Source organism: Archocentrus centrarchus, chromosome 5, assembly GCF_007364275.1.
Source record: "Archocentrus centrarchus isolate MPI-CPG fArcCen1 chromosome 5, fArcCen1, whole genome shotgun sequence".
NCBI classification, from domain to species: domain Eukaryota; kingdom Metazoa; phylum Chordata; class Actinopteri; order Cichliformes; family Cichlidae; genus Archocentrus; species Archocentrus centrarchus.
In genome coordinates, this window is record NC_044350.1 from 7899313 (window position 1) to 7914086 (window position 14774).

Consider the following 14774-nt stretch of genomic DNA (forward strand, 5'->3'; position numbering starts at 1 on the left):
CCATGGTTATTCTCTGTTTAGGTCTACAGTCTGTCCATTAGCCTTTAATTCTAACCTTTTCTCCGTTTTGTGCCTGCCTCCTGTGCGCTTTTACGCACACGAGGCCAACAAGGTCACAGGGGTCACAGCGGTACAAACCCTATTTTGCACAACGCATAACTAGCATTGCTAATTTGAATCAAGGCAAATGTGTTATTCTGTTTCAAGTTAAACGCAGACAAGTACAATTAGGCTACAGTTACTGTGGGTCTGCGTAAATTGGTGTTATCACTATTACGCGTGTGCGTAAATGTCTATTTTAAGCCGGTGGGCTAATAGGCCTGCGCTTTAAATGACAATTCCCACAACGATTAATATTCATAGTAGCCCATCAGGAGTATTTTTTTTTTCTTAAGACGACAGCCTTCTATTGAAAAAGCTTGTGACCTAATTAGGATTATCTTTTGGATGATGAAGCTCACTGAAACGGCAGATGAATGAACTCGCCCACAAATTCCAAATTTGCACAAGACAATCCAGCTGCACAGCCTGCTCCGCGGCGCCATTGTAGCTACTTATAACCCGCGTCTGTTAAATCCACTGCCTTACCCCTATAACGATATACCCAAATGCGCGCTGGGCTCAGTATACGTACCCTCCTCCCCCTTCTACACACACACGCACACACACACACACACACATATCCCATCCCATCCCCGCCCCTCTCCAAAATTTTAGATGAAAGGGCTTTTGGATTTTGGATGACGCTCTGTATCACGTGTTCATAGGAAATACACTCGCTATAATTTTTTTTGGAGCAGCCTCGTCCTGCACCGCCGACCATAGTTGTTTTGCCGTCTTCATACAGTGTAGCGGAGGGGTGGAAAGGTAATGTAATGTAATGTACCTTGCCGTGGTCACTGACGGGTTCACGCCAGTTCACCGGGTTCACTTGAGGAGAGCTCCCACCCCCTGCTCGCCTCCTCTTCTTCTCAAAACGCAACGATCGGAGCTAATCCAATATTATTCATTTATATATTAATGTCGGATTCCATTTTTTCCCACCGACTGCTGAGGTAAGGACACATCTATTCTTCCGAAACACGAATACGTCTCACTGGGGACGAGGTGCGATTTCCAAAGTTGTTTACTGGAATTATGTGTCGCTATTGAATATTGAATTTTCATCTGGTGCTGTAGTGGAGGCAGTTTATATGAAGTCGCCAATGTATAAAATGGCGACAGTAGGTGGAGGAGGGGGGGTGGAGGATTTTGGGGAATATTCATAAGGTTATATAGAGTGGCAGATCGCCTTTGGCAAGTCGGCTCCGAGGCAGTGTGTTGCCCCACAGCCTTGTGAATGGAGTGAAACGGGTTAACTCGTCAGTTTGTTACAGTTACAACCACGGATCCTCCGGCGGGCTCAAATTGCGCTCCTTCTCGCGCTATACAATGTGGCGTATGTGCTTATTTTATTGCACAACGCGCTCTATTTCCCCCACTGTGCTGTGAGTGTGAGTGCTTTTACTTGTGAAAGACTTCTGAGCACAGTACTATAGCAGCGTTTTCGACTGATATAAACAGCCTCTGAGTTCATAGATGTTCAAACTGTACGCCAAGTATCAATTTTCATCTATTGATCGCTCACTCACTCCAAATTTCTTCCTCTTGCCAGAGCAGAAAGGTAGGCCTGTATCTCTATGCACAGGACTTTTTTTTTTTCATTTCCTTCTCTTCCTCCTACCAACATGTGCTGGTGCCCTACACACACACACACACTCTCTCTCTCTCTCTCTCTCTCTCTCTCTCTCTCTCTCTCTCTCTCTCTCACACACACACACACATACACACACACACACACACACACAATAAAACATGTACAGTACAGTAAGCAAAGCTTATTTTTTTTGGAGAGATATTTTGCAAACTGTGAATTATCAATGATGCATTGATTTAAAAATATATCTGCTCCTGTTGGGCACATTGTCCTATACATAAATATTGACCCAGCTCTGAATGCCATGTGTCTCTGTCTGCCTTTAGGGGAGGGACCTCTGCGCTGACTAATGTTGTCTCTGTGAATCATTTGTGGGTCCAGTGTCCATAACACAAGAGACAACCCCAAATTATTCAAGCAGTCAGCTAGACAAGCATGATTCACTGGTAATTTTTGGAATGTATTTTAATTATTTAACCAGGCAAGCTTATTAGAAATGACGTTGGTCATGGAAATGACTGCGCAACTCTTCTGCCACAGAGGTTTTCCTCAGACAGTAGGTGTTTGGGGCTGTGGGGAGAGACTCCAAGTGGGGAGCACACAGTCCAGTCTCCAGTGAACATTTCTGCACACCGATAGTTAATTTGCAGGCTGCGTGATGACCGGCAAAACAAAGGTAAATGAGCTCTCGCTGTGCAGCTCCGGCAGACTGGGTTCAGCTTGGCCCGATGAGTGTGTGTGGAGGTTTTCACTCCAGCAGGACGCTTACACCGGGGGAATGTCAATTCCCTTTTGTGGATCCCTGGGAACGGTCTTCCATCTCCCTTCTCGGAACTGCTCTAATGAGGCCAGGCATATTGCCTTTCATCCCGCACTCCCTGCAATTAGGCACAGCTCATAGTTTTCGTCATGGCCACAGCGGAGTGTTTGTATACACAGACACAATGTAGTGGGCCAAGAGTGCCCACTCCCCTCCCCAAAAAAAACAGCATCTCTGCCCATGCCATCCCTCCATATACCTGGCATACTTTACTTTTACGGATGTGGTGCTCTCATTTCTAACAGCAGTTGCTGTGGATGTTATGTTTGTGTGTGCCTCCCACAGCTTAAAACGAATCCCGTGCCAGAGAATACCAAGGGAGGTCATATGGTCATGATTTGCAGATTTAGCTGACATGGGCTGTATAACATTCCTTGGGTTCAGAGAAGAAAATCAACTATCTAATGCCAACCAGATCTATTTCCAGCCGTTTTATACAAACAAGCATTCATGATAGCGGCATACCTCATGTTCCTCACAGAGAATTGTCCAACACACAACGACAACTCCTATTTCTCCCACCAAAAAAGACCGGCGTTCAAAGCAGGTTCACTTTTATTTGGGTCTTTCATCCTTTTTGGTTTTGCTTTTGTCAGCGGACCAATGCCGTATCGAAGCCTGGACCGCTCAAAAGGCTCACTAAAACAGCATGTTTGCACAGTTCCAACCAAAAGAAACGTCCGTGCACTGATGGGTGGGAAAAACCTTGGGGCTAGTGGAGGAAAAAAAAAAAGCCCCTGCCACTTTCTCTGTCCCATGCAAGAAAGGTTTGGTCAGCAGGAGCTGGCATTTGCCAGGCTTTGGCAGTTAGAAGAGGCTGTGATGTCAGCCATTTTAGGATGGACAGTACAATGTGCGATATGCCGCCATCTTTCTTCCTTTTCTTCTTAAGTTGCTAAATGAATGCCTGTAGTCTTGGCTATAGAACTGAAGAACTTATTCATGAAAGCGATTTAAAAAGATGCATGACTCAGATTTTTTTTTCCTCAGCCGCACCACGGTTTATTTGTCTGTCATTCATTCGGGCCACAGATAGAAGGGTTGGCAGAACAATGTCAAATTTCAACAGTGAGCGGTCACATTTAACACAAAACAGGGCCATCCGAGAGCGATGCCGGCAGACGGGCAGAGTGCGGTAGGTATACGCTGCACCGCCTCGGTCTCCAGGCCTCCGCACAGATTTTGCAAGATAAAAACAGTGACAGGAGGTCATTTGTGTCCTGTTCAGCTGTGATATTTTTTTTCATCAGCCCGTCACACTCATGAGAACGGTGCGGCTCAATTTTTTTTTTTTTTTTTTTTAATTTATTTTTTTTGCTACAATGTGATTGAGAGAGAGAGAGAAAAAAAAGCCAAGTTGCTGCTGCAGACCTCACCCAAAGTTGACTGAAAGAGACTTGAACCATGAATGGAGTTTTCAAAGATGGCTGGCGGGGCATGTGGATTAAGTTTGTCCTGCACCGGATGCAGTCCAAGGAATTCAGTGTGCATGTGTGTGTCTTGAGGTTGGGTGGGTGTAGATGATTGACTCTGCACTGTGTGTGTGTGTGTGTGTGCGTGTGTGTGTGTGTGCGTGTGTGTGTGTGTGTGTGTGTGTGTGGCGTGGTGGGCAAGGGGAAGAGAGAGGTTGCCATGGCAATGTTAACACATGAGTGGCACCACCGACTGGTCTCCCAGTGGACGAGGCTGCAGTCATGGAGGTAAGAGGGGGTGTGCGCGAGGAGGAGGAGAAAGAAGGACGTGGACGAGTTGGCTGACAACACCTGCGTCTCAGACATTCAGACACTAATACGCACACAAACACACCCATGGAAAGGAAATAATAAGAGCCCACAATGGAGACTGAGACCACACACCGAAACCTCTTCATGTGTCTTCAGCTGGACGGGCTGTGAAGACCTGTGTGCTGTATTAGCACTGTTCTAATGACCCTGATGTCTCTGAATTGTTTTTCAGCACACGTAACGCTGGAGCTCGACACTTATGCTGGCAAGCGCACACAAAGATGTCCCCAAACTGAAAGCTGTCTGTCCGTCGTTACTGTCAGAAAAGAACCCCACATCAGTCCGCACCGGCATCATGATGGACACGAGATACGAGCAGACACGGCGGAAACAGAACAATTCTACAGTCAGCCGTGTAAAGGCTCCCAGCACTGGATCACGTTTCCCTTATAAATGAGGCGCCATTGTTCCCTATCTCTTCTCTGTGCAAGACAGTAATTGCTCTCTGTCTCTGGCTTATATTTGGGTGTCCAGCTGATCCACTCACATGACGTTAATCTATTTAATGGACATTTGGCAGGAAAGAGTCCTGCTAAACAGATTTTTTGATCATTCAAATGTATCTGTCAGGAGTCCCCCCCCACCCCACCCCATCTGCCCCAACCCCCAGCGGACAGAAAATCTTTTTTTTTTTTTTTTGGTACAGATTTTTATTTTTTTTTTGAAGGAGACTCTCAAGACAGCCGCGGATCACTGTCAGAGCAAATTACACACAAAACAAATGTTGTCATAAGTGAGAGAATTTATTCCTCTTTTTTTTTCTTCTTCTTCTGTGACTGTCACACCGAGAGACTCCATGCCCGTTATTCAGTTCAAAGAGAAAGATTTTTCAGATCGGTGTAGGTGCTAAATGTTGCGGAGGTGAGGTGTGTGTGTGTGTGTGTGTGTGTGTGTGTGTGTGTGTGTGTGTGTGTGTGTGTGTGTGTGTGTGTAGAGAGATGTGTGCCTACAAGGTGTCAGCGGGGAGGAATATTGAAACAGCACAGCCTGTCATCATCATCAGTCATCCTCTCACTTCACTCCCAAATGTCTGAGTTTTGTCTTCCTTTGTCCTTCTCCCTCCTCCAGCCTTCACATTCTCATTCATGTGACAGGCGGCACAACACAAACACCAATCTCTGTTTGTTCATGTCAACTGTAGGTGACCCAACAATCTGGGAGTGTCTGAATCAGTGGACTGCTTTGAATTAAATTTTAATGTCTAGCAGCCACTTTGCAGCCTCGCCTCCCTCTTCCGCTGGTAGCGGCTCGCCGTAGATTGGGCACGTTTTTGGTGTTGTAATATTGTAATTACTGCAGCAGTTTATGAGGTGATGGATGGGAATACACGCTCCTTTCTTTCAACGGGTTTTTGCCAAAAACAATTTTTAAAAAAAGGGAGCGCTCTCTGTGTTTGCCATTTAAAAGTAGAAGCAGTGTAATTAAATATTAATGAGATGTAAATATAATATTGTTATGGAAATGATGGTGTAAGAGCACATAAGGCTGTAAATCTTAATGCTGCTATTAAATCAGGCGGAACGTATAAACCCCGTCAGAATTTAAACCTAGCCTAATCCCATTTGTTTGGAAACACTCGTTTTTGAAAAAGTGGAATGGTTCAAACGTGGTTTAAGTCCAGCGAACAAGGCCTCTCAGCTTCCCCCTGAGCGTGGGTGTTCAGAAAGCACGTCTGAGAGCTCTACCACTTTCCCTCACTTCAGCTACAACTCCCCTGGTCAAATGAGATGAAAAGAGTCCCCCCACCACCACCACCGCCACCACAGAGACGGTGCCACTGCGAGGACATACAACACACCGAGGACAGTGATCATCTGAGCGTTGTCTGCCTCGGCACTGAAACACAAGGCCAGGCTTTTCAGAGGGAACCATTCAATGGCTCCCTGTCTGGGAAGCCCTTGTCTTGCACGTCTCGCTCGCCAGATAAAGCAGCCCATTCTTTAGATAGGTGACCTGATTCTTTATGTAACCTTTCTCAACTTTTGGCTTGTTTCAGGTTTTCTCATGCAGGAAGTGGAGTGTTTTTTCGGGGAGGGGAGCGTCTGTATTAGGCCAGCCTCTGTCTTGTCACAGACCGGCGTCCCCTGCAGGGGCTGCCGCACCAGTCGCAGCCCACAGCCAAATTACAGTACCCTCTCCACGTGTTTAGTTTTCGAGCACATCCTGGCATATAATTCGCTCTCTGCTGGATAAACACAACCATCGACACAGCTCAGACAAACGGTGCCAACGCTGATTTTTCACAAAGTTCTATAGCATAGTAACATCTCTCACACAGATGTTTCAGATGTGCATGACTACATCCCTCTGTTGCATGAAAGCTGACTTCTAAATCCCTCGTTCCGTGGAACAACCTCAGTGAACCCCGTGTCCTCACCAGGGGTTAATCGAGTGTGCCGTCAGAGAATATCATGACCTCTCTGGCGGCAAAACATACAGCACATGCCCGCGTCTGGATGCAGTGAACCGGGATTACTGCATAAGATGCTGGTGAACTAGTTTTTTTTTTTTTTGTTTGTTTTTTTTTGTTTTACTTTTTTTTTTTTTTTTCCCTGTCAGAAAGCAGCAGCCATCACTGGAAATGAAAGAGAGGTAGTTATAAGGAGGACGTCACAGCCTGTCTGGGATCAGTGTGTGCTGTTGAGCAGTCATTTGAGGGTTTTAATTCTGGAACAGGTTCATCTTTTATTTACCATCCAGCCAGCCGTGGTGAACGCGCACGTGGATGCAGTAAAATGAAAAGTCTGTGAAAGTGCTTTTCAGTGTGTGCAAGCACAGCGTGCCAAAAAAAACATATGCTGCAAGTATATGAAATGATTTCCTTTGTAACCACCAAACTGCAGCTCGCAGTGTTTGAGGTACGCTGGAGTTGAACAGAAAGCAGGTTCAGGGGAAATTAATGCAGCTGATGTTGTTGTTGGGGTGATAAGCTTGTGGTAGAGGGTAAAGCTTAAGTGATATAGAAAGATGATGATTGGATGAGACTAGTTTTCAGCAGCACATCACACATCAGTGCCTCTCCAGTCTCAGAAAAGGAGACGGGAGTGAAATACAGAGGCTCTGCGCGCGTGTGTCAGAAGTTCATTCAGAGGGCAGAGGCTGCGGAGCTACGGCTCTACTTTGATATATTTTTTTTTCCTCGTTTGTTTTTCATGTTTCGCTCTTACCACTGGTAAAATGACTGTCAAAAGCAGCTCTGCTGCAAATGCAACGCAGACTGCGGTGCCCCTGTCATCTTGTTCTACAAACTTTGTTAAGATATTTGCGAGAGAACCGAGGCACGTTTTATAAAAATGCGGCGACGAAAGAGGGGGAAATGTTGAAGACTGAAGTGACAATCCATATCCATCCGTATAATTGGAGTGTTATAGAAAGGGAAAGCCTGTGAAAGTGTTTTGCTAATGGATTTGTGCACTCAGTGATGTGTGTATTGTGTTTGTATGCATGCATGCATTACCATGCTGCTGGCTGAACAAATGCAGGATGAGACGGATTGAGCCGGGAGCTTGTATCTAGCTTTGGATGTATTTGTAGTAACCTTAGGAGAATATTTCAAGTCCTCAACAGTACTGTTGTCAGCTGGCTGCTGCAACACACACACCAGACATGCAAGTTGCCTAATTTCCATCTCCACATTACATTACGCCTGGAAGGTGTGCTGCGTACAATGTAAAACAAATGGCTCACATTCAAGTGGACTCAAATGTTCACTCTGGCAAATTAATTTAACCTTCATATGTTTGCTTTATAGTAACAGACTGACAGGCAGCAGGGCAGGACGACCTGTGCATGTGACAAATGTTGAAATATAGCGCATCAACTCTCCTTCAAAAAATAAATAAATAAAAATCTACTTTATTTAAAATGATCATTCTTAATCGCACACACAAAGACAGTGGAATATTTCTGTCAGGCAGAAATCTGTGTGCATATTTTGCATATTTGTGGTTGCTGAGACAATGTGAAAGAGTATGTGGGGGTTAGTTTCAGTCAGCAGTATCAATTTGTAGTGGAGTGCATCTCACTCAATGGGTGCAAAATCACCAGGGACAATATTTATTTAATAATGGTATTAACTCTTTCCTGAGGGGAGGAAACAAAGATCTTGGGACTGGGAAAAAAAAAACAAAAAAAAAACAGCATGTCACATTAACACACTGACTTTTGCTTTATTTCGCCAGCAAGCAGCATTTTTACGATGCTTTCTCAATATCATGAAGCTTTACTAATTATATTTCAGAGGATGTCATGCTATTAATAATGAGAAAGGCCGATCCTAAGGCAGCCGTGGAAAAAAACAACAAATATCAGCGAGATTAGGCTGTCATTTCAGGCTGCATGAATTCAAGGAGTGTGTCTGTGTGTTAGGGGAGCTCTAAATTACATTATATTAATATATTCACTCATTACTGGAATGCCTTTTCCTATTCAAATTCACTCAATATATTTAACGGTAAATATTTTTTCAGCACTCATGGAATCAGCGTAACAGAATTTTAAGAGATGAATAATAACCGATAATTTGTGCGTGACCTCTGATGTCATTTTTAAATAATTTGCCCAGCGAGCGAGGTTCTCGTTACTTCGTTCTGTACGGTAATTTAAGGTGACCTTCCTCTTTGATTATGATCATAATAATAATAAAAAAAAAAAATCTTTTAAAGAAAAGCTCTTGACTACTTTACTTTAGTGCTAATTGCTGATAAATACACTTATCACACTGAATTTCCACCTACACATATTACCCTGTGTGGAGCTGTTAGCGTCCTCCGCATCGTGCTCACTGTGATATGTGGTGTAAAAATGTTTCATGCTTTTCAAAGCATAGAATATATACCTGCTTTTCATCTGACAGGTCTTTATCTTTCATTTGCACTATATTCAGGTTTAATACATAAATTTGATTATCTCACATTTATATTCCTCCATTTTACCTCCTCTTACTGTTTCTTACTCCCTTTTTTTTTTTTTTTCCCATAATTTATCGTAAAGATAAAAGAATCACGCTTATCTCTTCTTTTGTACTCGTTCCTCACAGGTTCCCTGGGAGCTGTTAAACTTGTCCATGTGGCAAGAGTCATAAAGTGGCAGAAGGCATGAAGCAACACTGTGATATCATAGTGGCTGGTCCATGACACTAAATTCCATTCAACCCTCTCCACTATCCACCCGCCCTCTGTTCTCATCACACCGGACAACCAATCGCTCACTCTCCCATTTACACAAAGCTGCACCATGGCCAGCAAGAGGAAATCCACTGTACCCTGCATGATACCATCCAAATCCAAACATGTGCGTGAGGAAATCATACTGGGCTCGCTACCAGAACTCCTACCAACAATCCCAGAAGATAGCATACTCAGCATCTCTGGAGAAGAGTCTGGGCATTTCTCTCACAGCTCCTCCAAATCTGACAGTGGCAGTGAGATGCAGAAAGGAGGCACATACAGCTGCCTGACTTGCCGTTTTGAATCCAGAGATCTCAACTACTTTTTGGATCACATGCACAACTGCCACTTAGACTTCAGGGCCCAGCCCACCTTCTACTGCCTGAACTGTGGGGTGTCAGTCGTCCGCTTTGAGGCTCTTGCTCTGCACAACGCCAACGCCCACCCTAAAATAATGGAGGGTTTGGTTACTGCCTCTCTAGCTGTCAACAAGAGGGATGGAGTAACAACTGTTGAGCAAAGCCTTTTCACGGACAGCGGAGAAGACTACAGAGAATCTGGGATCTCTCTCACCAAAACACCTATTGCAAAGATGATGAAAGCCAAGGGGGAGCACAAAAAGATTGTGGTTTCTCACACTGTGGAGGTACGGAAGATTGACACTGGAAAGGATGTAGACCCCAGCATGCTGAAAAATGTGCCTGAACTCCAAAACGGGGCTCTCAGTGTTTCTGGTGCCCCAGCTATGCCGAGGACCACTGTCACTCACGTGATTACGACGACAGTGTCCAACCAAGTCTTTCACCAGCACACTCCCTCCCTTTACTCTCCCCCCTCCTCTGATTCCAATAAAGACCTTCCAAAGGTGATGATCCCCCTCAGCAGCATCCCCACCTATGATGCCGCCATGGACACCAGCAGCTTTCTCAAGACATCCTTTGGCAAGTTTCCCTACCCGACCAAAGCAGAGCTCTGCTACCTAACAGTGGTTTCAGAGTTCCCCGAAGAGCAGATCAAACTGTGGTTTACTGCCCAACGACTCAAGCAGGGCATAAGCTGGTCTCCCGAAGAGATTGAAGAGGCCAGAAGGAAGATGTTCAACACCGTGTTCCAAGGTGGAGCACCCCAAAAGCAACCCACTACACCACGACACGTCAATCACTTCGTAACCCACCACACTGTAACTGCCCATCCAGGCTCAAAAGGACCAAACTTTCAGATGGCCAAAGTTCCATATGGCAGTGGAAAACCCAGGCCTGTTGGAGTCATAGCCACACAGGCCAGCGCGTCAACCAACCCCCACATCACCCGGGTCTCGTATTCTACTCCAGTTGTTCCCCCAAAGTTTCCCTCTGTAGTCAGAACAACACAGGTACTGACCAAGAATACTGAACCCACTGTGGAGCCGGACAAGAGCAATGGCCTGGACATGGCTGGAAGCAGCGGTTGTGTCAGTAGCACCAGCAACATTCGAAGCAGCAGTAGCAGCAGCAGTTGCAGTAGTAGCAGCAGCATCAGCAGCTATTCCAGCAGTAGTAATGGTGTTGACAGCCTCGCCAGGAAATCGGTGCACAACAGCAGCCAAGCCAACAGCATCAACAGCATTGCCACTTGCTCTGCCAACATTAGCAATAATGATGAGCACTGTGTTGCTGACACCAACGGCAAACCAAATGTCAAAAGGAACAGTTTACCAATTGGATCGGAAGGTTCAAAGAGTAACAAGAGTCAAGAGATCACTGATAACACCAGCAAATCTAACATCACTTGTAACAATCATGACAGCGGCATCATCAGTGCACAAGAGCCCACCCACGCCTCGAAGCCCAACGATGATCAAAACAATTCCATTCACATGACCAACAACAACAGTGTTAGCAGTGACTATCCCAGTACTACCTGTAATGACAGTGTCCCCAACCTGAATCATGCCAGCAAATCCCCAACTGAAAGCACCAGCACCACTGTCATTACAAAAAGCAGCTCATCCATTATTGAAGAAGGTAAAAGCAACAAAGACTTTCCCATGAAAGGCATGTCAATCTTACAGCAGCTCATTAAGGAGGAGGACACATTTGCTGGGGACAAAAGCTGCCCAGAGTTCAAACTTGACCCCATCAAGATCAACTTCAAGAGGCTGAAGATGTCTGAACCAGAGAATACATCTGAGACTGTGCATCAAGAGCACAAGTCCGAAACTGCGGAGGCGTCAGCTTGTCAGTCATCTTTTTCTCCCCCCTGGGGCAACAAGACCCCGCAGCAGTTGCACATCCTCCGGCAGGTTTTCTCAAACACCCGCTGGCCCAGCAGTCAGCAGTACGAGGAGCTGAGTGTTCAGACAGGCCTTCCTAAGTCAGAGGTGGTGCGCTGGTTCAGCGACAGCCGGTACAGCCACAAGAATGGGCAGCTGAAGTGGTTGGAGAATTATCAGCGGCCACCCGCAGAGTCAGAGGATACGAGGGGCCACGGAGACACAGAGGTCGAGTCAGCCAAGGACCCTCCAGCGGCCAAAAAGCAACTTGCTGAGCAAGACATGAACAAGCACCTTGAAGGAGAAGCAGGACTGAACTCAGGGCAGCGGGTTGTGTGGCAGGATTCATACTCACCGCTGCTGGGTCTGATGGGGTCCAAGGGGAGCGGCGAGCGAGGCCAGTCTGAGGAATCAGAGCAGCCGGGAGCTTTGCAGAATCTCTGGTCAGACAGAGTGGAGGACCACCAGCAGCCAGTGGCTAATCAGTCACTCATTGAACAACAGACTGATTCCAATCAGGCCAGGTATTTCTGACTCGCAAGAATCCTTTTAGAAACTACTGAAGAGACACATTTCACTCACAATGCATTGTGATATTTTACAAGCTTAGTGCTATTTATCAATCAGGGAAACAAAAACACTGTAAGGCAGGTGGAGTGATGAAAGTATGACAGCTTGTTGTTTGTAGTGACTGCTGCGTGATGTACAGTAAAAAGAAAGCAGGGGAAGTGGGTACAAGTACTCACGCTGTGTTGCTTATTCAGGCAATCAAAGGTCTGTGTTTAAGAAGCTATTTTTAGTTAAGTAGGAGTCTGGCCCGCTGAATTATAGATTGGGAGCGCATGCTAATATATGTGAATAAATCATGACAATTGTCTTTGGCGAGTTAGATTTCCAAGAGGCAAGATAACCTGTACACAGGCATCTTTTTACAACGCTCCCTCCCAAAAAAGTACCTTGCTTACAATACAGCAGTAATGCGATACAACCGCAGTGTTCCGATCACGCCCTCACAGTTTGTGTATGTTTTGTTTGCCTGTCTGTGTGCGTGTGCTGCTAACAGGGATCGCCTGAGGATGGAGATGCTGGAGGTGTGACGACGCGGGCTAGCTCTCACCAGAGGACCATGACGTTTAAAGGCTGGCTCGCTCCCCATGGTCTTAACACGCGAGAAAAAGAAAAAGAAAAAAAAAAAAAAGAGTGTTCATAATGACAGCAGATGTGATTGTAGCTGGACCGTTGGACTCTGACTGTAACTGTGAATACCCCCCACCCCTCCTCCTCCTCTTCCTCCTTCTTCTCCTCCTCCTTCTCCTCCTCTTCTTCCATCTGCCATCACTTCCTGCCATCGTCAAAAGAAAGAACTTCTCACCTTTGAGTCCTGTGATGTTTAAGCCTTTCATGCTTCTTTGTGGTTGTGTGGGGAGGGTGCACAATGAGGTCAGTACGAGGGATCAAAGACAAGAAAGAGAAAAGACGCACACTGACTGGAAAACTGACTTGAATGAGCGAAGATAGGGTAGGATAGGGCCGAGAGAAATTGTTCTGGGGTCAGAGGGAGAAATATATATATATATATATATATATATATATATATATATATATATATATATATATATATATATATATATATATATATAATGTATGTATGTGTGATTGAAACTGCACTATAAAAGAGGGTTTGTACTGACTGGACAAACAAATGATGTGTCAAGGAAATGTTATTGTTGGCTTTGTGATATTTTTTACTTTTTTAGCAACCAGTACTTCAGCACTGCCTTGAATTTTACTTTTTCCTTTATTTGGTTTTTCAATTCTATTTACTCTTCTATAGTCACTGTAAGTCCAGATGCAATCAAACATGTTTTATTTAGATCTGTATAAATGTTGGTGATCACTTTGCAGTTCAGCTACACGCAAGAGACTATATATAATGCACTAATGAAGACAGCAATGCTAAAATACACACTGCTCCACAGTAAAGGTATTGACCGCTCTGTCAAGATCAATACACTACACTGCCCTGCAAACTGAACAGAGAGAAGCCTGTCACGCTAACGTTGCCTTACTCAGCTCTGTCCATGTGTTTATATGACCTGTCTGTCCATCACCTTGCTTTCCAGCTACTGTGCTGTCCAGAAGAGAGAGAGAGAAAAAAAAAAAGAAAAAAACATGCCAGTGCATTGATGGTCACTGTTGGTCTATATCTGTGAAACAATCTTGTGCTGCTTTCTGTACACTTGGAGATGTTTAACTTTAAGCTGTAATTGTATCAAATATTGTTACTGGCAAAATGTTGTTTAAAGCAAAATTATCAATTTGATCCCTAGACACTGACAGAGTGAGATATTGTGCTAGCTAGAGAGCCAAATGAGGAGATCTTTGCTCTCCTCTGAATTTTCTTGTTTATATAAACATACAGTCACTACATGAATCCTACTAAGCTGCATCTTTGTCAAGCTGCTAATAGCTAAGAACGGTGCTATACCATCCAAAGTGAAATTGGAGGTTGATCTCCTACCAGCAGTGTATGCACTTGTGTCGAATGTTACAAATTTATTTTGGTTTGAGATAAATGGAATCTGGACTTACGGTGTTATGATGACTTAAACTTTTATGAAATAGTCTGATCATAAAGCACTGTTGTATCATCCTTTCTACACTTCTGAATCTTTACAGAATAAACTGAATACTCACCAAGCAGCACAGCCTCGGTTTTTTTTGTTCAGCACCTTGTGCTAGGGGTGAATATGAATTATGTGGTGCTAGTCAAATTATACAGTGTGATGAATGCTCAAGTAGCCTGCAATGTGCTGGGATAGGAGAAATGCATACAGCCTCACCTGCTGGTGAGCAGCTGACAATGCAGTTTGTGCTAGGGGGGGGGGGGGGGTGTACACATTGTAGTTTAAGCATATTTTTAAATGCACACGGCCCCGTGCATTGTACTCTAGGCAAAGTAAGGGGCCTTCTAGACTTTAGAAACATGGATAGAATGAACCATGAACCTAATAATTCCAGCCCCACCAATTTGTTTTTCCATCTAAAGACAGTT

The 14774-nt window shown here is 44.8% G+C and overlaps 1 protein-coding gene across 1 annotated transcript; it reads left to right on the top strand.

The window, feature by feature from the left end:
* The first annotated feature begins 755 nt into the window (after positions 1–755).
* zhx3a (zinc fingers and homeoboxes 3a) lies at positions 756–12902 on the top strand. Its single transcript, XM_030730253.1, has 3 exons — positions 756–1055; positions 9339–12243; positions 12783–12902. The coding sequence occupies exons 2-3, from the start codon at positions 9536–9538 to the stop codon at positions 12814–12816; spliced, it is 2742 nt and encodes a 913-aa protein (XP_030586113.1). The 5' UTR covers positions 756–1055; positions 9339–9535; the 3' UTR covers positions 12817–12902.
* The last annotated feature ends 1872 nt before the right edge of the window (positions 12903–14774 follow it).

What these genes read in the sequence shown, in the direction of transcription:
- zhx3a (XM_030730253.1), top strand. Translation starts at nt 9,536, where the DNA reads ATGGCCAGCAAGAGGAAATCCACTGTACCCTGCATGATACCATCCAAA. An exon ending in ACTGATTCCAATCAGGCCAG is followed by an intron (nt 12,244 to 12,782) that starts GTATTTCTGACT and finishes TGCTGCTAACAG; the next exon opens with GGATCGCCTGAGGATGGAGA.